This window comes from Rhinoraja longicauda, chromosome 34, assembly GCF_053455715.1.
Source record: "Rhinoraja longicauda isolate Sanriku21f chromosome 34, sRhiLon1.1, whole genome shotgun sequence".
Lineage (NCBI taxonomy): Eukaryota > Metazoa > Chordata > Chondrichthyes > Rajiformes > Arhynchobatidae > Rhinoraja > Rhinoraja longicauda.
In genome coordinates, this window is record NC_135986.1 from 4,516,448 (window position 1) to 4,529,501 (window position 13,054).

At 48.1% G+C, this 13,054-nt stretch overlaps 1 protein-coding gene across 1 annotated transcript in view; it reads right to left on the reverse strand.

The window, feature by feature from the left end:
• Positions 1-1,973: 1,973 nt before the first annotated feature.
• LOC144609296 (zinc finger CW-type PWWP domain protein 1-like) overlaps positions 1,974-13,054 on the reverse strand; it is an 87,860-nt gene continuing 76,779 nt past the window's right edge. Inside the window, exons 16-17 of the mRNA XM_078427727.1 lie at positions 9,660-9,785; positions 1,974-4,052 (exon numbers count right to left, since the gene is read on the reverse strand). Of these exons, the coding sequence (XP_078283853.1) occupies positions 3,679-4,052; positions 9,660-9,785 (500 nt within the window). The 3' untranslated portion in view covers positions 1,974-3,678. The remainder of the gene's footprint in view (positions 4,053-9,659; positions 9,786-13,054) is intronic.

A 13,054-nucleotide genomic window follows, 5' to 3' on the forward strand; every position in this document is an offset into this window, starting at 1 on the left:
CCTCTCATCCTTCTAAACTCCCGTGAATACAAGCCTAGTCTTTTCAATCTTTCCTCATATGACAGTCCCGGCTTGAAATGTTAACCCCATTTCTCTCTCCACAGATGCTGCCGGACCTGTTGAGTTTTTCTAGATTTTTTCCGTACTTATCAGCAATGTGTTGCTTGGAGGAAATTAGGTAATTAAGGGACAGTTGTTTCCAATGGTTGAAGGGTTGGGAAACCAGATTTAAAGCGGGTTTAAGGCGAAAGAGCCAGAAGTGACAAGAAGAAAGGAGACACCATTCTGGATTCCTGCTCAATTGTTCCATGGCACTTTCAAGACCCATGTGTTGTCATCTATTTTTTTCAGATAAAAAATGCTGGAATCTAGAGGTAAAAATAAACGAATCTGGCATTTAGAAGGATGAGAGGGAATATTTTTGAAAAACATATAAAATTCTTAAAGGATCGGGCAGGCTAGATGCAGGAAAAATGTTCCCCATGTTGGGGGAGTCCAGATACAGGGGTCACACAGTTTAAGGAATAAGAGGTAGGCCATTTAGGACTGAGATGAGGAAAAACTTTTTCACCCAGAGAGTTGTGAATCTGTGGAATTCTCTGCCACAGTGGAGGCCGATTCACTGGATGTTTTCAAGAGAGAGCTAGATAGAGCCCTTAAAGATAGCGGAGTCAGGGGGTATGGGGAGAAGGCAGGAACGGGGTACTGATTGAGAATGATCAGCCATGATCACATTGAATGGTGGTGCTGGCTTGAAGGGCCGAATGGCCTACTTCTGCACCTATTGTCTATTCATTTTAGATGATCAGCTATGATCATATTGAATGGCGGTGCTGGCTCGAAGGGCCGAATGGCCTATTCCTGCACCTATTTTTCTGTGTTCTATGTTTCAAATGGTTAGAGGATCTCAAGACTGACAGATTATTGATTAGTACCAGTGTCAGGGGTTATGGGGAGAAGGCAGGAGAATGGGGTTAGGAGGGAGAGATAGATCAGCCATGATTGAATGGCGGGGTAGACTTGATGGGCCGAATGGGCTAATTCTGCCATGATGAACTTAGGAACTGATGAAGCCATACTTGCTATGGCTTGGCTTGCCCTTCGCACAGTGCATTCTTCATGTAGCACGATAAATTATTCCACCGGGTGGCGCCGTCAGCGATGGCAGCCTCGCCAACGGTCTGTCTGTTTTTTCGACCTTTTTTGTTATTTTTAGTGTCTGTGTTAATGTTCTCTGGTTTGTTTTATGTGGGGGGTGGGAGGGGGAGGGCAGAGGGTCGGGGGGAAACTTTTTTTCAATCTCCTACCTTCCGGAGATGCGATTGTTTTCCGGATCGTATCTCCGGTCGCTCTGCGGCCTAACATCGTGGAGCTGGCGGCCTTGCCCGCGACTGACTTTGAGCGCCTGACTTTGGCGGGGCCGTGGACTTACCATCCCCTTGCCTGGGATCGGCGCTCCAACCGCGGCCTGCGGACTTTAACAACGCGGAGCTCGCAGTCTCGGGTTGAGACCGACGTCGGGAAGCTCCAAAAGCCGCACGACGTTCGACAAGACCCGACCTGGGGTAGATCGCCCTGACGAGGAAGGCCTACGCGAGTCAAGATCGTCCCGTCAACGGAAGGTTAGAGGCCCCCAACCGCGTGAGGACAAAGAAGGGGGAGAGATTGAACTTTTTTTCGCCTTCCATCACAGTGAGCAATGTGGAGGAGTCAATGTGGTGGATGTTCATGTTAAAATGTATTTTGCGTGTCCTGTTGCTTTTTATTGGTGTGACTGTACGGCAAATGAAATTCCTCGTGTGTTGCAAAACATACCTGGCTAATAAAGTATGATTATGACTATGATTAGGAAAATCCACTTAAAACAGCAACTGATGACGTAGGTTCAGAATTTTTTAATTTTTCCACCAAGTTTGAACAAAATGGCAGGCCTCTCGAGAAATTGTCAAACATCAAGATTTAACAAGCTCACAACTGTGCAGCACAAAACTAATACTGGACCGCATTGCATCAAGACAGTAGCTCGAAGCAGCAACCACTACTTTCAGATACGGTGGGGGGTAAAGCTGTCCTAACACATAGGTGTGGGAAACTAGTCCGTGTTTCAACAGGAAGATTAAATAGAAGCAAGTGAGGGAAGCCACACATCTGTAATATTCATCCTTCGGCAAACTAAGTCATACAACAATATCAGCAGCCATCCTATTCATATCTAGCCTAGATATTCAGATAGAGCTCTTAATGATAGCGGAGTCAGGGGGTATGGGGAGAGGGCAGGAACGGGGTACTGATTGTGGATGACCAGCCATGATCACATTGAATGGCGGTTCTGGCTCGAAGGGCCGAATGGCCTCCTCCTGCACCTATTGTCTATAGCCTAACATATAAATCAGGAGAGGCATTTAAAGAGTGGCTGATTTGATTACAATATCCTATCAAGACAAAATTATCACCACAATGTCACTAAACTCTAATCCTTAGAAGACAGAACCTAAAATGCACTACATATTTTAGTTTAGAGATACAGCGCGGAAACAGGCCCTTCAGCCCACCGAGTCCGCGCCGACCAGTAAATGTATTCACATCAACACGGTACATTTGGATACAGAGTAGTAATCTTACCTTCAAGCTTGTGGTAGCTTCCCCTGGATCACTGTCTGAAGATGCAGTGATCTTGCAATACCCCTCTGAATAACTGTCTGAAATATTCTAACTTACAATCGTCTCATGGCTCACAAACAGGGCAGGCGCATGTCCTACAATGACCCTCAGTCACACGAGCCAAGCATGTGGTATTTAGAGTTTGGAGATACCGCGCGGAAACAAGCCCTTCGGCCCACCGGGTCCGCGCCGACCAGCGATCCCTGCTCACTAACACTATCCTACACACACTGGGGACAATTTTGCATTAAGTTTAGTTTAGGGATACAGCGCGGAAACAGGCCCTTTCGGCCCACCGGGTCCGCGCCGACGAGCGATCTCCGCACATCAACACGATCCTATACCCACTAGGGACAATTTTTACATTTACCAACCCAATTAACCTACAAACCTGCACGTCTTTGGAGTGTGGGAGGAAACCGGAGATCTCGGAGAAAACTCAAACGCGGGCCACGGGGAGAACGTGCAAAACTCCGTACAGACAGCGCCCATGGTCCTGATCGTACCGGGGTCTCTGGCGCTGTGAGGGAGCAGCTCGACCGTTGCGCCAACGCGCCGCCCGTATTCTCAACAAAATAAATCTCTGGGGATCGCGATCTGAGATTGGTCGCCTCTGCAAGTAGACCGCAATCCAAACTTGTGATGATCTTAGAGCGAAACGTTGGAAAACCGACTGAAGCAATAAACCAGTGAATTACGATCGAAACACGCACTGACTCCCGCAAGAAATATATGGCTCTCAATCTGAACATGCTGCAACTCAACAACAAACTTCTGGATAACTTTCTGAACACGTGGCATAATCTTCCTACCAAAAACCAACGGGTTCCGGCCTAAGCAAGTGTCAACCCTACAACAGTTGTGAAACAGCTGCCCACTCCACTCCACCCTTCTAACAAACAACTGCTGCACCTGGCTCGTGTGCGATAACTATGCAGACTGCAATTGAGAATTAAATTCGGAAGTTAACTCGAAAATACGGTGCAATGCGATAAAACACCTGACAAACAACACCGTTCACTCCTCAAACATGAATTCAGCAAACTCCTCGTCGTGTTCCGCCTTCTTGGATGTTAAAATATCCATGTCATCATCCGAGAACAAATCGCCCTCTTGCTTTTTATCTGCGGCTTCCTGAAACAACTCTTCGGTAAAATCTTCGGACTTCTGGGTTATGAAGGAGTCTTCAATCGAGTCTTTCTGCTCCAGTGAATGTTCCTCCGGGTTCTGGTCCGTGCCGGCACTCAGCTCCATGGTGTAGACGTCTGGATTTAGGAGGTGGCTGCTCTTGCCTTGGCCATCGGTTGCGGCTTTGTCCGCTTTCGGCTTTGCTTGTAGAAGACCCTGTGCGCGCTTCTTAATTCCAGATGAGTTTGCACTTTCCCCGACGTCTGTTGATTAAAGAAGCAATGCGTTAGTTCAGTTCAGTTTATTGTCACGTGTACCGAGGTACGGTGAAAAGCCTTTGTTGCGTGCTAACCGGTCAGCGGAAAAGCAATACATTATTACAATTGATACATTTACAGTGTACAGATACATGATCACGGCGGCACGGTGGCGCAGCGGTAGAGTTGCTGCCTTACAGCGAATGCAACGCCGGAGACTCAGGTTCAATCCTGACTATGGGCGTCGTCTGTACGGAGTTTGTACGTTCTCCCCGTGACATGCGTGGGTTTTCTCCGAGATCTTCGGTTTCCTCCCACACTCCAAAGATGTACAGGTATGTAGGTTAATTGACTGGGTAAAATGTAAAAAATTTCCCAAGTGTGTGTAGGATAGTGTTAATGTGCGGGGATCGCTGGGCGGCTCGGACTCGGTGGGCCGAAGGGCCTGTTTCCGCGCTGTATCTCTAAATCTAAAACTATGATAAGGGAATAACGTTCAATGCAAGCTAAAGCCGGCTAAGTCCAGTCAAGGATAGTCCGAGGGTCACCAAAGAGATAGTACTTCAGCACTGCTCTCTGGTTGTGGTAGGACGGTTCAGTTGCCTGATAACAGCCGGGAAGAAACTGTCCCTGAATCTGGTGGTGTGCGTTTCCACACTTCTGTACCTTTTGCCCGATGGGAGAGGGGAGAAGAGAGAGTGGCCAGGGTTCGACTCGTCCTTGATTATGCTGCTGGTCTTACCGAGGCAGCGTGAGGTGTAGATGGAGTCAATGGAAGGGAGGTTGGTTTCTGTGATGGCCTGGGCTGCGTCCACAATTCCCTGCAGTTTCTTGCGGTATTGGATGGAGCTGTTCCCAAACTAAACTGTGATGCATTCTGATAAAATGCTCTCAATAGTTAGGGTTGCCAACTTTCTCACTCCCAAATAAGGGACAAAAGGTGATGTCACCGCCCCGCGCCCCACGTGATCTCACCCAGCTAACGGCCATGTGCTCCCGCTCCACCAATGGTGGCCGCCAAGGCCGGGAGGCGGTTTGCTAGGCAACCTCCTTTAGGCGGCGCCCAGGCCTCCGGGCCTACACTGTCCGGGCCTACAGTGTCCGGGCCTACAGCGGCCCCTGTGCCTATAGTGTCTGGGCCTACAGTGTCCGGGCCTACAGCGCCCCCCGGGCCTAATACGGGACAAGGGCGGTCCCGTACAGGACAAACCAATTTAGCCCAATATCCAGAATGTCCCGGCTAATACGGGACAGTTGGCAACCACACCTATGGTGCATCTGTCAAAGTTGTTGGGAACATGCCAAACTTCCTAAACCTTCTAAGGAAGAAGAGGCGTGAGTCTGCTTTCTTGGTCATTGCTTCAATATGGGTGTTAGTCTTAAATCCAGCAAACAGTGGATTTCTGAAGAAGGGTCTCAACCCGAAAAGTCATCTATTGCCTGACCCGCTTTACAAAAAAAGACATTATGTGTCATTTTTGGTAAACTAGCTTTTGCAGTTTAGTTTTTTAGATTAGTTTAGTTTAGATGCAGCGTGGAAACAGGCCCTTCGAGTCCGCACAAACCAGCAATCCCCGTACACTAACACGTATGGAGTTTGTACGTTCTCCCTGTGACCGCGTGGGCTTTCTCCGAGATCTTTGGTTTCCTCCCACACTCCGACGACGTGGAGGTTTGTAGGTTAATAGGCTTGGTATAAGTGTAAATTGTCCCGTGTGTGTGTGTGTGTGTAGGATAGTCAAGTCAAGTCAAGTCAATTTTATTTGTATAGCACATTTAAAAACAACCCACGTTGACCAAAGTGCTGTACATCTGATTAGGTACTAAGGAAAAAAAATGAAACATACAGTAGCACGCAAACAGTTCACAGCGCCTCCTCAATGAGCCTCAAACGCTAGGGAGTAGAAATAGGTTTTGAGCCTGGACTTAAAGGAGTGGATGGAGGGGGCAGTTCTGATGGGGAGAGGGATGCTGTTCCACGGTCTAGGAGCTGCAACCGCAAAAGCGCGGTCACCCCTGAGCTTAAGCCTAGACCGCGGGATAGGCGGTGTTAGTGTGAGGGGATCGCTGGGCGGCGTGGACCCGGTGGGCCGAAGGGCCTGTTTCCGCGCAGTGTCTCTAAACCGAAACTAAACAGTGCTCGCAAACCTGTTGCACTGCTGCACGTAAGAATGTAATTGTTCCGTTTCGGCACAGACGGCAATAAAACACTCTTGGCTTTTCATAGTGAGAGCGCACACATTTGTGTGAGTCACCGGAGCTTTGTGAAGCTTGTGGCGTCATGCCCGAGAAGTCATTCAGTAACTGTGGGGGTTGAATAAGCGTTTGCAAAATTGCACAATCGCTGAGTCAGCTAAAAGCGGTTAAAGGTTATACCCAGGGAACCGATGTGATATTCGGCTGCGATATTGTCTTAAACATTCATCTGCCCAGATCTCCCTTGCTTTACATTTTCACAGAGAACCACAACAGGTTGGAGTGGAAGGATTAGCGCCACTGTTAAAAAAGCAATCACCGGAGTCACAGAGGCTGGGATGGCGGATGAAGGCTGCAGCAGATAAGGGGTCCCCGGTCGTCTTGGACTCCGTGCCACTGGATCCTGACCCAGATCTGTCAAGGACCGTGTGGTGGCTGTCTGTGCACCAGTCTCCCCACGTCAAACAAAGTCACGCACAGGCGTCCTCTATGGAGAGGACAGTCATACTCGCTTCGAGTGACCGCTGATGATGATGATGAATCAGTGTCAAGAAGACGGTGATTCCGACAGATTTAGAAACAAGGAACTGCAGATGTTGGTTTACCAAAAAGGCCACAAGGTGCTGGAGGAGGGGCCTGTCCCACTTAAGGCGTATTTTTAGGCGACTGTCATAGTCGTAGCAGATCGCCGAAAAACCGGCGACTGGACCCCCCCCATACGGCAATGTCTACGACAAGCTACAACAACCTACCACCTGATCGACGTCAAGCTACGGAAAGCTACCCGCAACCCAGTCCTCGCGACTTGAGAGGTCCACCTACGATCGCGCCTACGACAACCTACGACCAGGCAGGCAACAACCTACGACAACTGAAGTCAACCTACGTCTACCCGTGACAAGCTACGGCCCTGTCGGCGACAACTGAAGAAAATTCATGTCATTTTGGCAATAGTCAATAGACAATAGATGCAGGAGGAGGCCATTCGGCCCTTCGAGCCAGCACCGCCATTCAATGTGATCATTGCTGATCATTCTCAATCAGTACCCCGTTCCTGCCTTCTCCCCATACCCCCTGACTCCGCTATCCTTAAGAGCTCTATCCAGCTCTCTCTTGAATGCATTCAGAGAATTGGCCTCCACTGCCTTCTGAGGCAGAGAATTCCACATATTCACAACTCTCTGACTGAAAAAGTTTTTCCTCATCTCAGTTCTAAATGGCCTACCCCGTATTCTTAAACTGTGGCCCCTGGTTCTGGACTCCCCCAACATTGGGAACATGTTTCCTGCTTCTAACGTGTCCAACCCCTTAATAATCTTATACGTTTCGATAAGATCTCCTCTCATTCTTCTAAATTCCAGTGTATACAAGCTAAGTCGCTCCAGTCTTTCAACATATGACAGTCCCGCCATTCCGGGAATTAACCTAGTAAACCTACGCTGCACGCCCTCAATAGCAAGAATATCCTTCCTCAAATTTGGAGACCAAAACTGCACACAGTACTCCAGGTGCGGTCTCACTAGGGCCCTGTACAACTGCAGAAGGACCTCTTTGCTCCTATACTCAACTCCTCTTGTTATGAAGGCCAACATTTCATTGGCTTTCTTCACTGCCTGCTGTACCTGCATGCTTCCTTTCAGTGACTAATGCACTAGGACACCCAGATCTCGTTGTACGTTCCCTGTTCCTAACTTGACACCATTCAGATAATACTCTGCCTTCCTATTCTTACCACCAAAGTGGATAATCTCACACTTATCCACATTAAACTGCATCTGCCATGCATCCGCCCACTCACACAACCTGTCCAAGTCACCCTGCAACCTCATAGCATCTTCCTCACAGTTCACACTACCACCCAGCTTTGTATCATCCAAGTCATTAATGTATATTGTAAATAGCTGCGGTCCCAGCATCGAGCCTTGCGGTACCCCACTAGTCACTGCCTGCCATTCTGAAAGGGACCCATTTATCCCCACACTTTGCTTTCTGTCTGTCAACCAATTTTCTATCCATGTCAGTACCCTACCTCCAATACCATGTGCTCTAATTTTGCCCACTAATCTCCGGTTTTGACGCCGGTACCTGTCGCCGGTTGACGAAGGTAGTCGCCAATGAAATTCACCGAAGTCAGCACCGGTGACGACCTACGTCACCCTGGCGACAACCTACGACAGCGCCTACGTCAGGAGACGTCAAGCTACGATCATTGGCGTCAAACCAACAGTCGGCGAAAACTTTTAAACGTTTCAAAATCCAGCGGCGACCAGAAAAACGCTACGACTCTTTGGAGATGACTCACGACCGTACAGGCAACAGCCTAGTCGCCTAAAAAATGGCCTAAGTGGGACAGGGGAATAACTCTGCGGGTCAGGCAGCATCTCTGGAGAACATGGATAGGTGACGATTTGGGTCGGGACCCTTCCGTGGACACTGGGAGCACAGGTGGTGAGAGCAGGTATTGAGGGGGGTGGTTGTGGGACCCGAAACGTCACCCATTCCTTCTCTCCAGTGATGTTGCCTGCCTCTGCTGAGTAACTCCAGCATTTTGTGTCTATCTTCGGTGTAAACCAGCATCTGCAGTTCCTTCCTACAATACTTAAGACTTTATAATAGTAATTTAAAACTCCAGCACTTTGAATCTGTGGAATTACCAAAAAATATTCAGCCATTTTATTAGATTCGTTTAGAGATACAGCGCGGAATACTGCCCTTCGGCCCACCGGGTCCGCGCCGACCAGCGATCCCCGTGTATTAATACTATCCTACACCCACTCGGGATAACTTTTACATTTACCAAGCCAATTAACCTACAATACGTCATTGGAGTGTGGGAGGAAACCGAAGATCTCGGAGGAAACCCACGCAGGTCACGGGCAGAACGTACAAACTCCGTACAGACAGCGCCCGTAGTCGGGATCGAACGCGGGTCTCTGGCGCTGCATTCACTGTAAGGCAGCAACTCTACCGCTGCGCCACTGTGACCGCCCTTATTCTCTCCATCCCACTTTCTATCCCACTTTCTGTCACTTTTCTATCCCTTCCAGAACAAGGGGCCACAGTTTAAGAATAAGGGGTCGGCCATTTAGAACGGAGATGAGGAAAAACGTTTTCAGTCAGAGAGTTGTGAATCTGTGGAATTCTCTGCCTCAGAAGGCAGTGGAGGCCGATTCTCCGAATGCATTCAAGAGAGAGCTGGATAGAGCTCTTAAGGATAGCGGAGTCAGGGGGTATGGGGAGAAGGCAGGAACGGGGTACTGATTGAGAATGATCAGCCATGATCACATTGAATGGCGGTGCTGGCTCGAAGGGCCGAATGGCCTCCTCCTGCACCTATTGTCTATTGCTATCTTTGCATCCCACTCAGGGTTTTGCTCGGCCTACAGCTGGGGAGAATTCAACCTCTGCTTATCTGACCTTTCCTGGTGCTGTCTGTTTTCAATGTCGGGTCTCTAAATCGTTTGGGCCGCGTCAGGAGTTCCTTCCTCACTGGAGATTCTTGTTTCCTGCGCCTTTTCAGGTCACCGTCAATTTGGTCCACATCTACATTTTAAGACAACGTGATCATTAGTTGGATACTCAAAAACCTGCAGGCGAGGGAATCTCGACACTGGATCAGTTCCTGTGGACTGGAGGGTAGCCAATGTAACTCCACGTTTTAAGAAAGGAGGGAGAGAGAAAACGGGGAATTATAGACCAGTTTAAGAATTAGGGGTAGGCCATTTTGGACTGAGATGAGGAAAAACTATTTTACCCAGAGTTGTAAGTCTGTGGAATTCTCTGCCACTGAAGGCAGTGGAGGCCGATTCACTGGATGTTTTCAAGAGAGAGCTAGATAGAGCTCTTAAGGATAGCGGAGTCAGGGGGTATGGGGAGAGGGCTGGAACGGGGTGCTGATTGTGATTAGCACAGAATGCTGCAAAGCCCATGCGGAGTCCAGTGGCCGAAGCAAACAAAAAGGACAGATCTGGCTCTGCGTTCCTCATCTCCACAATTAGAGAGTTAGATTTACCTCTTAGGGCTAAGGGAATCAAGGGATATGGGGAAAAAAGCCGGAACGGGTTACTGATTGTGCATGATCAGCCATGATCATATTGAATGGCTGTGCTGGCTCGAAGGGCCTGCACCTATTTTCTATGTTTCAAAAACATATGGTGCTGGAGCAACTCAGCGGTACAGGCAGCATCTCTGGAAAAAAAAGGATGGGTGACCTATTTGGTCGGGACCCTTCTTCTTCCTGACCTGAAACGTTACTAATCCTTTTTCTCCAGAGACGCTGCCTGACCCGCTGAGTTACTCCAGCACTTTGTGTCTACTTTCGGTATAAGCCAGCATCTGCAGTTCCTTTCTGCAGCATCTGTGGAGGAAATGGGCAGACGAAGTTTCAGGTCGGGACCTGAAAAAGCTTTTATAGATATGTGAAGAGAAAAAGACTAGTTAAGACAAGTGTAGGTCCCTTGCAGTCGGAAACAGGTGAATTAATCATAGGGAACAAGGAGATGGCAGACCAATTGAACAACTACTTTGGTTCTGTCTTCACTAAGGAAGACATAAACAATCTGCCGGAAATAGCAGGGGACCGGGGGTCTAACGAGTTGGAGGAACTGAGGGTAATCCAGGTTAGTTGGGAAGTGGTGTTAGGTAAATTAAATGGATTAAAGGCCGATAAATCCCCAGGGCCAGATAGGCTGCATCCCAGAGTGCTTAAGGAAGTAGCCTCAGAAATAGTGGATGCATTAGTGATAATTTTTCAAAACTCTTTAGATTCTGGAGTGGTTCCTGGGGATTGGAGGGTAGCTAATGTAACCCCATTTTTTAAAAAGGGAGGGAGAGAGAAAACGGGGAATTATAGACCAGTTAGCCTAACATCGGTAGTGGGGAAAATGCTAGAGTCAGTTATTAAAGATGTGATAGCATCACATTTGGAAAGTGGTGAAATCATCGGACAAAGTCAGCATGGATTTATGAAAGGCAAATCATGCCTGACGAATCTTATAGAATTTTTCGAGGATGTAACTAGTAGAGTGGATAAGGGAGAACCAGTCGATGTGTTATATCTGGACTTTCAGAAGGCCTTCGACAAGGTCCCACATAGGAGATTGGGGTACAAACGTAAAGCACACGGTATTGGGGGTTCAGTGTTGAGGTGGATAGAGAATTGGTTGGCGGACAGGAAGCAAAGTGTAGGAATAAACGGGTCCTTTTCGGAATGGCAGGCAGTGACTAGTGGGGTACCGCAAGGCTCAGTGCTGGGACCCCAGTTATTTACAATATATATTAATGATTTGGACGAGGGAATTGAATGCAACATCTCTAAGTTTGCGGATGACACGGAGCTGGGTGGCAGTGTTAGCTGCGAGGAGGATGCTAGGAGGCTGCAGAGTGACTTGGATAGATTAGGAGAGTGGGCAAATGCATGGCAGATGCAATATAATGTGGATAAATGTGAGGTTATCCACTTTGGCGGCAAGAACAGGAAAGCAGAGTATTACCTGAATGGTGGCCAATTAGGAAAAGGGGAGATGCAACGTGACCTGGGTGTCATGGTGCACCAGTCATTGAAAGCAAGCGTGCAGGTGCAGCAGGCAGTGAAGAAAGCGAATGGTATGTTAGCATTCATAGCAAGAGGATTTGAGTATAGGAGCAGGGAGGTTCTGCTGCAGTTGTACAGGGCCTTGGTGAGACCGCACCTGGAGTATTGTGTACAGTTTTGGTCTCCTAATCTGAGGAAAGACATTCTAGCCTTAGAGGGAGTACAGAGAAGGTTCACCAGATTGATCCCTGGGATGGCAGGACTTTCATATGAAGAAAGACTGGATAGACTAGGCTTATACTCGCTGGAATTTAGAAGACTGAGGGGGGATCTTATTGAAACATATAAAATTCTTAAGGGGTTGGAGAGGCTAGATGCGGGAAGATTGTTCCCGATGTTGGGGAAGTCCAGAACCAGGGGTCACAGCTTAAGGATAAGGGGGAAGTCTTTTAGGACCGAGATGAGAAAACATTTCTTCACACAGAGAGTGGTGAGTCTGTGGAATTCTCTGCCTCCTCCTGCACCTATTGTCTATTGTCTATTGTCAGAAATGTTGCAAATGTGATGATTGCCAGATAATCTACCGCAGTAATGTTAGTTAGTTAGATAAATATTTACAGGGCACGAGGGGAATTCCCCGCCCTGATTAATGCCATGGGATTTTTGACATCTGCGCAGTGACTCTAGGATTTTTTAAGCTGGGACTCTATTGCTTGGAGCGCTGGAGGATGAGGGGTGATCTTATAGAGGTGTATAAAATCATGAGAGGAATAGATCGGATAGACGTACAGAGTCTCTTGTCCAGAGTAGGGGAATCGAGGACCAGAGGACACAGGTTTAAGGTGAAGGGTAAAAGATTTAATAGGAATCTGAGGGGTAACCTTTTCACACAAAGGATGGTGGGGGGTATGGAACGAGCTGCCAGAGGAGGTAGTTGAGGCAGGGACTATCCCAACGTTTAAGAAACAATTAGACAGGTATATAGATAGTGTCGGAAGGAACTGCAGATGCTGGTTTAAACCGAAGATAGACACAACCGAAGATAGACACAAAAAGCTGGAGTAACTCAGCGGGACAGGCAGCATCTCTGGAGAGAAGGAATGGGTGACGTTTCAGGTCGGGACCCTTCTTCAGACTGATTAGGGATAAGGGAAATGAGAGAGATAAAGAACAATGATGTAGAGAGATAAAGAACAGTGAATGAAAGATATGCACTTTTGAAAGAGGAGTCACTTTTTCACACAAAGGGTGGTGGGTGTAAGGAACGAGCTGCCAGAGG